This window comes from Rhamphochromis sp. 'chilingali' (genome assembly GCF_963969265.1).
Source record: "Rhamphochromis sp. 'chilingali' genome assembly, chromosome: 8".
NCBI lineage: Eukaryota > Metazoa > Chordata > Actinopteri > Cichliformes > Cichlidae > Rhamphochromis > Rhamphochromis sp. 'chilingali'.
Genome location: NC_137935.1, coordinates 7,900,474 through 7,913,484, shown reverse-complemented (window position 1 = coordinate 7,913,484; position 13,011 = coordinate 7,900,474). Strand labels below are relative to the sequence as shown.

General features: G+C 39.6%; 1 protein-coding gene across 8 annotated transcripts in view; it reads left to right on the top strand.

Annotated features, from left to right (window-relative positions):
• tenm4 (teneurin transmembrane protein 4) overlaps positions 1-13,011 on the top strand; it is a 165,817-nt gene that overhangs the window by 106,913 nt on the left and 45,893 nt on the right. For all 8 annotated transcript variants that reach the window (XM_080888551.1, XM_080888550.1, XM_080888547.1 and 5 more), the window contains 3 exons: positions 517-702; positions 7,385-7,531; positions 9,891-10,107. In XM_080888551.1, coding sequence (XP_080744677.1) covers positions 517-702; positions 7,385-7,531; positions 9,891-10,107 — 550 coding nt within the window. The remainder of the gene's footprint in view (positions 1-516; positions 703-7,384; positions 7,532-9,890; positions 10,108-13,011) is intronic.

The window sequence follows — 13,011 nt, the reverse complement described above, 5'->3', positions numbered from 1 at the left end:
GACCACAGTAGAACATGTTGCAAAGCTTTGACCGCTTCGTGTACAAGAAGGGACATAACGTTTACAGTTTAATCAAAATGGCAGAAGTGACATTGTTGCCATTTCTACAAAAAGTTTCAGCTGAGCATTTTTTCCTCTTCACGCCTTTTGTAGCACAAAAAGCTAAATTTACAAAAGAGGAGAAGAGGAGAGGAAAAGAATAAGTCTGCTAAGGCTGCCACAATCCTTGTCTTTTCTTGGTAATGGACTTATTAGATTTGTATTGTCAAAAAGGATTGCCCCTTATGAGGTGCAGGAATTTCTTTTCAGCTGCCATCAGACAAGGTAGTGGAGCGTGGCTGCCTTTCCTTGACAATAAATTCTGGATTTGTCTTTTTTTCACCCTTGTCGCCTTGTCCCATCACCGCCTTGTCTTCCCTTTTCCATCCCACTTCCACCTCCCCCCCTCCTTTTCTTTCTTTCTGTCTTCCCCCCACTCTCTTTTTTTGTCCCTTTCTATTTCTCTGTATCCCACAGAGATTTGTGCATCGGACTGTGGTGGTCATGGCATTTGTGTTTCGGGCACCTGCCGCTGTGACGATGGCTGGATGGGCACTGGGTGTGACCAGAGGGCGTGTCACCCACGCTGCAACGAACATGGCACTTGTAAGGACGGCAAATGCGAATGCAGTCCGGGTTGGAACGGAGAACACTGCACTATTGGTAAGATGGGAATAGGTTTTGGGTTTGGTTGGGGCGGGTGGTGTCTCTGTGTTTGGGAGGGGTTTGGGAGGCCAACAAAGGCAAAGACTGACATTCTGCCTGCCTATGTGAAGGGAAGGGTCTAGGTGGAGAAGAGTGGGAAAAGCATGCTTAATTGAATTTGTGCAACTCAGTAAAGCATGAACAGGTTTACTCAAGGATCTGAAGCTTGCCTTCATGCATTTTAATGTGGGAATGTGCTAAGGTGTCCTTTCATTTTACTCATCCTTTTCCTCATCTTTTTCTTTGCTCCCTTTCCGTTTACTATTAATTTCAAATGCTTACATGTGAGTCATTGTGAGTAGGTCAACCACTGCTTTTCGCTGTGTTTATGCTAGCGATTGTTCCCCTCCAAACACTTGCAAAGTAAGGTTTTCAAAACCTTGACTGAATGTCAAGAGCTTTCCTGAAAACCTTGGCTCACATAAGCCAGTAGAAAGTTCAGCCTACTAGAGTCATTATATGCTGTGTATTTTGCAGTGGTTCTATGCTAGGAATAGTTCATGGATTGATCATTTTGGTATAGTTTTTGTATTTTTGGGGGTGAAAAAAGAAAACAGTTTATAATTAAAAAGAGCAGCATGGTCTACACAACACTTTAGATTGAAAATGTGCTTTCAGCATGTTTGCTTTGATGGAGGTGGCACTCCCGCTGTGAGCATTTTGTGAGCATTTTTCTGTCACCGGGAAATGGTGACTGCAGTAATATGCAAACATCAAAGTGCCCCCAAGTTGTTATCATAACTAAGCAGTAGTTGACCTCTGTTTGTGACCTGTCCTCTTTGTTTCACATGCCCTTGTTTGACAGGATGGCATGAAGATAATTTAGTTCTGCTGTTGGATTTCTGAGGTTTGACAGTTTCAGTTTAACTTGAGGTCATTAAGAGAAGTGTTTTAATGCAGTTAGCTTTCTGATATTTCGTGTCAACGCTGTCAAACCTCTATTAAACATTGGAGAAAATCCACAGGATATGCTATGTGATGTCTGCTTTGCAAGACTGCAACTTTGGCATTCTGTGTTCATGTATGGATGCATCTCTTCTCTTCTCTTCTCTTGATAATATTGGATAAGCTATTTGAATGGATTTATAGAGCTATATAAAAGATGTACCAATCAATTGACCACAGACTGCAATTGGCTGGCAGCCTGGACCGGTGACCAGCCAGTTAGTCTCATACAAGTCTGATTACAAGTGGATCCACTTCATGCATGGATAACACAGCCCGACAGACACGCTAACATGTCATTAGTGTGTGTCTGTGGCCATAAGCAAGTTTTTTTTTCTGATTATTGTGGAAGACGCAAAATTCACCAAAACTTTGTAGCAATAAACGTGACACTAGCTAGACTGAAGCCAGCAGACTAAGTAAGAGTCTCAGTATGAGTAGTGAAAATATCTAAGCCGTTAACATGAAAATTATGGAGATGGGTAAAAAACAGAAAAGGGTTGATGCCCTGTTATCTAGTAATAAACTTTCTGAAAAATAAAGTAAGTAATTTAAATCTAAATCTATACATATTAAATACAATTGTATATGCTGTAATATAAACCTGTTGCAACTGCTTTTTGTTTATTAAGGTAAAATATCTCGGGTAGAGGTGGGTGTACTGCAGAAAGCGCACCTCTGTCCAGTAGCACACTTTATTTTCACTTGTTTAACTTAAAGAAAATTCTGTGACTTAACTTCTGTTGGGGGAAATGTAAAGTTTAATTGTTTAATTATTCAAACCTAATTTTACATTGACAAAAACTTAATTTGTGCAAGTATGTGCTGTCAGTTATAGTTTTCAGGAAAAGAAAGTACTATGCGCTAGTATTCTAGCACTTTTTATATTTACTCCATGTTTACTTCAGTGCTGTTGCAGAAACAAATGTCTCAGTGGTATACAGTATGACACATTCATCTAAACGGAACTACCAAACGGAGTATGTGTTAAAATAAGGTCCGCAGCAGTCAGCTTTGTGTTACTAATATAGGAATAGAATTAAACTAAAGCTCTGTCACTGTTTGCTGACAGCTGTTACTGATCAAGGTGCCAAATGGACAAAGATCTTTTTTTCTCACAGCAGTCTCATGCATATTTTGAACCAGGGCTGCATGAGCCTCGACTCAGTTTGTGAATGTTTTATACACTGGCTTTACATTATTGATGGGGCTTTTATAAGTGCCATATTGAGATCCCCACTGAACAAGAATATTCTTCCATGTCGTCCATTTAGAAGCTAAAGATCTCGATTTGAATCAATTTTCATTATCGAGAGCTCCGCGTTGGCCTCGAGTCTCAAGCTGTGGAGCACAGGAGATCCGATTTGGCCCGTGCGCTGGCAAAGCCTCTGGCGACCTTATCATATATAGAGGTGTTTGAAAATTAAAAGCACCGTTTGTTGAACATCCTGACCTCCTGTGCAATATCGCTTAAGAGATTTAAGGGAAGTAACGTGCGCATCAATCATGTTGCCTTTTAAACACTCCCCTGAGACGTTCTGCCGATCTCAGCAGTTACTAAATAGTGACAGATTTCACTTTTTTATCCTTTTGCTCGCTTCCTCTGACTCTTTCTCACTTTCATTCTCTTTCTCTGTGTTCCACAACTTTCCCTGCCTTTTTTCCATTTCCATCTCTCTCCTCTGTGTTGGTTCGTATTTGTTGTGTTGCTTGTAGTGCGTGCATGTAATGCTTCACGTCAGCATTTTTCGTCTTTTTTAATTACCTTTTGTACTGTAAACTAACACATTGCCTTGCTGTCCTGTCATGGAAGTGGCACTGTTCAGACCTCCCTTATATGTCCTGTCTTTTATCTCCCAAGCTCACTATCTGGATAAGGTAGTGAAAGGTATGGCATTCCTCCTTCCTTCTATTTTGGCCTCCTCCCATTGTAAATCCAGCCAGCATTAACAAATCATATGCACACACCATGCTTTTCCCCTACATTGACATATGCAAACACTATGCACTTCTTGTTCAACTCATTCTTAAGATCCCACATCTCCCATCAACTTTTATTTTACCATATTGTCACACAGTAATCTCCACTTAGCACTTTCGCACCTGGTTAGTGAATTTATGGGGCTTTCTTTATGTGTTGAGTAATTGGTGTGCTTGTATCCTTTCTTTCTCAATTGGGGGATGTTGGGAAAGGGCCTTTATAACCTGTGCCATGCATTATGAATGAGCATGCAGCTGTGAGAGGGGCCTGATAGGTGCTGAGGCCGCATCCTCTCTAATTAAAAGAGATCAGAATCAGAATCAGAATGGGTTTATTGCCAGATGTTGAGGTTTACAACATTAGGAAATTGCTGCGGTGCTTCAGTGCAGACAATAAGAATGGTCTGGTTGGTGCTGGGTAAGCAGGGGGTACAGGCTTTGTTGCAGCCCTGCCTTCCTGCCTCCAGCTACCCTTCTTGCTCTCACTGCGTCCTTGGTAATGGACCACCTGGCATAGGATGGTCTGCCAGAGGAGGTCTTCGAACACTTGCAAGCTCACGTTTGGAGCTGTTTCAGGAAGGATTGGGTAGAGCTCAGCAGGGACTCCTCTCTGAAAGGCATGCCAATTAAGTTGAAGTGGTGCCAATTGAAAGTGTATTTTTATTTATCCCTCTAATAAACATTGTGAGCTTTCTAATCATCTGTCTCTACTGGTTTAACCGCAGTTGTTTTGTCCATTTGTTCAGTAATAACACAAGAAATGACCGAAAGTGCCTGGACACAAGGCTTCAGTGCAAAATCTTGTTTTTATTGGAGTTCTAGATGAGTTTTTGTTTTACTTATAATTGCTGAGAAAACATTTGTCAACATGCCTTATACAGTAGTTATTGGCCGCTCTCCTAAGCAGCTGTTCACAGTTCATCAAATGTCCACGGCCCATGGACTGCTCTGTAGTGTGGACAAACAGCTCCAATTGAAAAAGCCTGAACCAAACTAGTTATTTAACAGGTTTAAATAATCAAATAAGGATTTGGGTTATCTGGTGAAATGTGTTCCTGATTACTATTTTATATTATGTTTTACTATTGGAAATATAGTTCTGTTTTGGGGTTCTTTTTTCATGGTTACAATAAGACGTGATTGTAGTGCAGAATTTTAGCTTTAATCCAAGAGGTTTAACAGTAGTATTACACTGACCTTTTATAAATTATAGCCATTTGTATACATAGTCCTACATTTTCCGAGCCTCCAGAGTAATTGGAAAATTGATTAACATGCAGTTTCACAACCAGGTGAGCTGCTCATATCATTATTTTACGACAGATTCAACAAATAAAAAATTTGGAGTTGATTAACATTTTGAACATGTATTCGGTAGCTTCTCGCTGGAATTCTCAAGATTAGGTACAAAGAAATGTTGATGCAAGTGAAGGAAAAAGCCATTGCATTCTTAAAAAAAGAATAATAATATAATAGTAAGAAATTAACTTGAGCCCTAAAACTTTAGTAATGCGCAAAAGAATAATTTGGTACAATTTGTCCCAGAATGATGGGAAGTTGAAAAGTATACAGTAGTCAAAAGAACTGCTGTTGATCTGAAGAAAACCACACTGTCCAACATGGTTTAGACAATGTTATGGCATGGCTGTGTATGGCGTCCAGTGTAACTGGCCACTAGTGTTTATTGATCAAACTACTGAAAGAAAAGCTGGAATAATTCGAAGTGTACGGGGCTGTATCTCTGCTCAGATTCAGCCAAATGCGACAGAAATGATCGGACGACTTATCACAGTGCAAATGGATAATGACCCAAAGTAAACTGCACAAGCAACTCAAGAGTTTCTCAAAGCCAGGAAATGGGATATTCTTCAGTGCCCAAGTCAGTCATCTGATGTCAGCCCAGTAGAGCATGCTTTTCAGTTACTGAAAACAAAAATAAAGGCAGAGACCCACAAACAAGCAGCCACTGAAGGCCTGGCAGAGCATCTAAAGGAAGCAAGCACTGCATTTGATTACAACTATGTGGTGTAGAATTCACAAAGTCATTGCCTGTCGTGATTTTCACAAAGTATTTAAAACAGTGCTTATTTTTAAAATTACATTACTTTTTTCAATGACTGCATCAAATTGCTAGGAAAACCAGACCTGCTCTCTTCTAAATGAGACATCGGGTCTCAATGGGACCACCTGTATACATTTTTTATCCGGTCTTCCTTCTCTCACCCCACCTGGTCTCGGCAGATGGCCGCCCCTCCCTGAGCCTGGTTCTGCCGGAGGTTTCTTCCTGTTAAAAGGGAGTTTTTCCTTCCCGCTGTTGCCAAGGTGCTTGCTCATTGGGGGTAAAATGAATGTTGGATTTTTCTCTGTTTGTATTATTGTAGGGCTGATAATGGGGGACTATATAAAAATGACTGCAATTCCTAAACAGTGAATGCAATGCTTTTGTCGTTGTTAAAACCCTTGTGCACTTGAATCACATCTTGATTTATTTAAATTCTAAAAAGCAGCATTAAAGCAAAAGGGGAAGTGTTGCCTATGCCATTAAAAACATTTATATGGGATAAATGTGCATAAGTAAAAGCAGTGTGGGCTGTTCTTTGAATTGTTTATGCTATGACTCATGTCATAGTGTCACCTTTACTCTGTAGCTAACCGAGAGATCTACAACAGTCATCCCCCTAAATGCGTATACTTGTTTCTGTCTCACTACTGATCTTTCTCCCATTCATATGTCCACCAATCACTACACCTGTCTCTTCTTTTCTCAGTATCTCCCTCTTTTGCTCCCATTCTTTCTGTGTGATGTAAAAGCATACAGTAGAGAATGCTGCCCCACTGTCTTTAGTCGATAAAATGGGTCAGTTTAATATTCTTTCTATCAAGGCAGCCTTCCTGCAACACAAGCCGCTGTTAAGATGTGTTTTTGATATCCTGTGAATTTACCCTATGCCTCTGTGAGAGGATACAGATCACAAGGTATCAGATAAATGTCGAAGAATGGGCAAGATCATCCTCTAATCTATGCCCTTGTAAAGATATAACCAAAGAAAAACATTGGAATATTGTACCTGTCGTTATGCTCCAGCCAGCTTTTCACTCCCTTGGGGTCGCTTCCCCCGGAACAGTAGTTCTTGCAAAGCCTGCCTCTGCACAAAGCTACTGAGGTAACCTTTATCCATTTTAAACTATACTATGTTATATTCTTTTCTTCTTCTCATAATGACAAAACAAGCATTGTATGTTATTGATAGCTGAAAAGTGTCTTGGGACAGTTTATCAAATAATAAAATGAATTATTTTTTCAATAAGTAAAACACCAAACTCTTGTTTTTTTCAGCGGACGGAAATACCAGCACAATACACCACTGCTCTCATTAACGAACTGTAGCGGCATAGATATGAGAGTCCAGTCCACTGTAGTAATGAGTGAATATTGATGTAGAAGATCCCGCTTATCTGATTTTACTGCAAAGGGATATTAGAAGCTTCACGGAAGGTATATCAAATTAATCAGCCTCTGCCGAGGGTCATTGTGGCTGCCCTCACCCATTTAAAATCTTATTGTTACCCGATAAATATTAGCTCTCACCTCACATTTTTGTCATTTTTTTCAAATTTGTAGTTTTCTTTTCCCATAAATAGCGTACAGTGTCCGTGTGTTACTGCTATTTGATTTTCATTGCCGACCTTTGTCTTTGTCCATTTTGTTACGCAGAGGGCTGCCCTGGTTTGTGCAATGGAAATGGTAGGTGCACTCTGGGTAACAATGGCTGGTACTGTGTGTGCCAGCTGGGCTGGAGGGGCACTGGCTGTGACACCTCTATGGAAACTGCCTGCAGTGATGTCAAGGACAACGATGGAGGTAAAGTCACAAACAACACATAATGGTGCCTTCTGACACTGGCCAGGCATCAACAGGGACTCTTAACCAGACATGATTTGACTATAAAATTAACCACCCTTGTGCTTGAGAATATCCTGTACGTACATTTATGCTTTCCAGGCTCAGTTGCTCTCTTATACAGGTGAAGTTGAGGAATGGCTTCCAGCCAGGCACCTGGACAACAGGTTTTTATTAAAAAGCAGAGTACCTGGCCCTGAGGTCTTGAACATTCGCCGGCCCCAGGAGGAAGTCTACGCTCTGCCCTCTAACTAGCCCTGAGCAGAGCCAGGCACACACACAGAGCCAGCCAGGAGGCTGCACCACTCTTGAGGCCAAGTGGGAGACGTGACTTCCTTTCTTCCAGACCTCATTCTGGGCTTGAGCTATGCACTAGCATCCCTTATTTATGCAGGGGCTGTTTGTCTTCCGATCACTGTACAGGGACCACACAGCTCTCAATAGTAAAAGGAGGGTCCTTCTGGGGATTTGACTGAATCCTGACAGCAGGGTTTATTTTTATCACCCATCTGGCCAGATAGGCCCCTTAAAGCAAAGGCTAGGGAGTCCAGTGACCCACTTCAGCAAAGAAAAGTGCAATGCACAGCAGCTCTCTTTGTCATGTATTCCTTAAATTACTGACAGAGAGCCATGAGCAATGTTACAAGTTCCAACCATCAAATAAGGAGGATATACACACGCGTACACGTAAGAAACACTGAGTAAAGCAACAGGTCGGAACTGCTCTATTTTTTCTCACTGCTATGGTATATTAAATAAATTATATATTTAATTTTGACTCCTATTCATGTATATAAATTGTCTCTGTTTGTGTAATAATATAACAGGCAAATAAATAATCCTTTCTTGTCTAATTCTATATCAAGTAAAATATAAGGTATGAAGCCCTAAAATTTTAACAAGAAGAATAATATCCATAAAAAAGACAAATATACAGTGCAAAGTTTTGGGCATAAAGAAAACATATACTACACATGATACATTTATTAGACCATTACCCAATTTAAGGTTTTACCACAGCTGCCCTAAATTGACAGTACTGGAAATTTTATTTATTTTATTCATGTTCTTGTAATAGTCAATCTACCAGTAAGCCTAAGTTTGTTAATTAAAATATTTTTAATGTTAAAATATATTTATTGTTGTTATCCACAAATGTTAAAATTTACTATTTTACAAAAGAAACAAAGTAAAACATGTTATTATTATTTTTTGATTAACACAACAAATTAGAGTTGTTACATTTACAGCCTCTTTAATGTGATGCTTGATTAATTTGTGAGAAAACTCCAGTGTGTCAGCTCAAGTTTGGGTATAAAAACATTAATTCAGTTTGTTACTTCCCTAATTAACAGCAATATTTTTTTTTAGTTTTAGCTTATATTTCTGAAATATTAATTTTCTCTTATTTTTTTTGGACAAGTGGTCTAATAAATTTGATAAGCTAATAGCAGAAGCACAAAGTAACAGACAAGGTTAAAGATGGAAACACAACACACTCATCCGAGGACACACAGTTGATGAATTTCGGACGCATTTGAAATTCAGCAGTGCCAAAAAGCAGCTGGGCTCCGATAGTTTCTTATGGGAGACTTTGAAACGATCTTTTTAGAACATTTTGTACATTTTATTGCAGTTCTGTATGCTTTCTGACTTTCAAGATGATAATTTGCTCCAAACTATTGTTTTTTGATGTGGAGCAAACTAATCATAGTACAAAAAAAACTTGAGTTCTGATAACAAAAGCAGCAGGTACTCTTGCTTACTTTCCCTGATTAATGTAAATTTAATACAAGTCTGTTTGTTCGACAAAGGTTTGCAGCCAACAGTGCATGGCAGGTCCTTGCAGGTTTTGGGCTACACTTCTGCAAATGGAGCTGGGAATTTTGTGAGAATAAATGATCTTCTGAGTTCTGAAAAATGCAAACAAATTCTTATCCATCATCCGAGCTGTCCCAGATTTATTCCGCTGCATAACAATACTCTCAAACACAAAGCCCTAAACGACTTGTATCAACTTATCTGCCACCTACATTAAAAATATGTGGGCAAGTGTGACTAGGATAAATTATTATGTTTTAAAGATGCAGTGTAGTGACAGCAAGCACCAATTTGATTTTTTATTTATCTTTACTGTATTTTATATTACGTTAATGGCTATATATATATTTTAAACTTTTATTTCTCAAAGCATTTGTGCTTAACACACCCTAAAACCAACTTTGAGCAGTACTTTATACTTTCTTTTGCCAGGTGTGTGTCTAGGCTGTTGTTTAATGAGTCAGTGTTTGTGTGTTTTTGACTTCTTTGACCTTGTCAGATGGCCTGGTGGACTGCATGGATCCAGACTGCTGTCTGCAGGCAACCTGTCACACTACCTCCCTGTGTGTGGGCTCCCCGGATCCCCTGGACATCATCCAGGAGACACAGATGTCCTCTGCACAGAGCAACCTACAGACTTTCTATGACAGGGTGCGCTTCCTTGTGGGCAGGGACAGCACCCACATAATCCCTGGAGCAAACCCCTTCGATGGCAAGTGAGTGACTTTTGCATTACTCTCACCAGACAGCACCCAGCGCAGCCTTCTCTAACCAATTCTCTTAATAATATAACCAGAACCAGCTACGGTATTGGGTTGAATTCCCTTTTTATTCTGCATCGTCGTTTGTTGTTCATGCTTAAGATTCTTGTCAGATTCCTCCTGGTTGAGCCAGTCAAATTATCAGTTGATGCTCAGTGATCTCAACAGTTGTGTTATCGCTTTCTTAAGTAATGACATTTGAGGTTCAGGCATAAATCAGTGGATTTTACTTTTAATATAGGCCGCTTCAAATTACTGCGCTACAGTTATAGCACTGACAGATCTTAGTAGATGTAAATTATGTGCTTTTTAAAATCCAGATGAAAATATTTGCACAAGGGAGAGGAGGCAGCAGTCAGTGGGGGCTGAAAGTAAGGCTGAAATGAACGATGAGGCTTGGAGGATGATGGACAGATGATGATGGACAGACATAGAATGTGGCAAAAAGGAAGGAGAATTCCCTACAAAGAAAGGCATCTCATATTTATGTATTGTGATTACTTTTACGGTAATCCATCTGAGGCCCGCTCCCAGAGGCAGAGCTCATGACACCCCAGCCATGGAATCTGAGATCCTTTCATATCAGGCAGGAAAGCAGTCAAACTACCATTAGGTTCCCCTGCCTCTGTTTTCTTTTGTCTCCTTCTCTTTTCATCTTTAAACGCTTGTGAGGCTGCGTCACTTATTTGCATCTCACTTGCTTATGCATCTCTCTCATCTCAACTTATTATACCCACGTGACAGAACGAGACAACAGCCTAAAGAAAGTAAATTGAGAATATTTGAAAATGTTTAGAAAATGGTATTAAAATGTGACTCAGTAATGGTTTGTTGGTTTTAAATTTTTTTTTTAGGTGTTTTAACATTTTTTTAAGCAGACCATTTGTACTTTAAAAAACATGTTAGCATTGGGTTCTTGTTAACATATGAAAATTATGCCAAATTTGATTTAATTCTTTCAAACACCAGTGTCAGTAAAGGCTTTAAAAAACCTCTGTGATTTGCATCAGCAAAGTGAAGTATGGCTGATTTTTAATTTTTTTTTTTTTTTTTACTTTTGCAGTAGCGTCAGCTGATACTTAAGAGAAGCGGTGTGACATTTTCCCTCGTTGACATTTTACTAGCTTTCAAGAACCACTCAACATTTTGCAGTTCTTCACTGGACAGAGGAAGCGGCATAGAGGATTGAGTAATACTCTTGTCTCTCTCACAAGATGCAGACATAAATAAGTAAAATGAAGAATCCAGAGATGAGCTGCAAGATTGGAGGCCTCAGCTCACCTAAAAATATCAGTGATAATCTATTATTCATGCTTGGTATTCATTCCCCAACCACTGACAGATATGAACAGTTATGACAGGGAGCTCTGGGCTTCAGATGAGCCTTAAAGGCACGGTCTCAGCATCTTCCTTCCTGATATTCCTGCCCTGGTCACCCGATCATCTGGCTATTGATCCTCTAACCGCTTCCTTGTGCTAGTAGACATGTTGGACTTCTATTTCTGATGTTTCCCACCGCAAAAAGCTGCAAAGGTGCCACTGAATAAAGCATCTGCCACTGCATGAAACATCTTGATTCTCCACCATGACACATAATACAAGAGACTGCCTATGCCCAGCAGTGGATGGTGACCAGAATAGTAAACAGGAGCTTTGTCCGCGGAACAATTTGGGCAAAGATTGATAGCTGGCATATAATAGCGAGGCAGAAGCCATTTACTTCATTTACAGGCGTGCACTTGTATTATTTTATTTAGAACTCTTTTATCAGCGTTAGACCATTAATGTCAGAAAATCTCTTGTTTGTTTCCTTCTCTGTGTGTCCTAGCCCTTTTAGCAGCATAGTATATTTGGAGAGCTAAAAATTTATATCGACGTCTCCTCGTTTTCCCCTGTTCAGCATGCTATTAACACGCAGACAGGGAAAAGAGAGGGCTGCAGTGACATGCTTACAGTTTCAGCAGGATTTCCCCTGTAATCAATTCATTTGCGTGGGTAATGATGTTTCCGTTGCTTCCGAGTTAATGGTACTATTTATTAGCCGTGGTCATTGAAGGTTCTCTATAGTTAAAGCTGACACGCAGCTTTTATTGTATCTGAGATGTCAGTGTGAGAAAACAATGTAGTTTCCTCACAATTACACAATTGTGAAAGATGGTATTTCCAAATTATGCTTCAAATCTTTACCGTTTAATGTTTACTACCATTATTTTTACCTTTTTTTAGATATAGATCAAAAGCTCTCCTTTTGTCATTTAGTTCTTATTTTCTTGTAAATTAACCAGCCAATATGTTGCTGTAGTCATTTGGATCGTCACCATAAATATCACCTGAAGGAAACCTGATGTTTTTTTTCCTATATAGAGTAAGTTTAAGACTTGTTCAAGTGAGGGGTGAAAATGACATCTGACACACTCCACTGTGACGTCTGACTAGATAAGCTAAACTAAAGATTATTTCATACTATAACATGTCCTCTATGTGCAGATGATGTATGATAAACTGGAGTTTGGAGATACTGTGAAGTCCCTTTTTCTCTTTGCGAATCCCTTTGGACTTGTGAAATCTCACAAAGGATGGAATTTTCTGTAGTGAATTCTTCATGCTTCCTTTGCCACTCTGTCTCAGGGTTTTATTTGATGTCAATATTTAAATCATTTGTCTTGACAGTGAGGAATCAGCTTCCGATGTGGTTCACAGAAGCAGGAAGGCGATAGTTCCGCTTTCACAACTCCATCTCAAGAAAATGGAGACGGCTGAAACTTCAAACAAGACTAAAATAAACTATTGCTGTGAATGATTAAATGTAGACAGCCAGATCAGTGCTGGGTTAACTTTGGTAATAATTCTATGTAAATG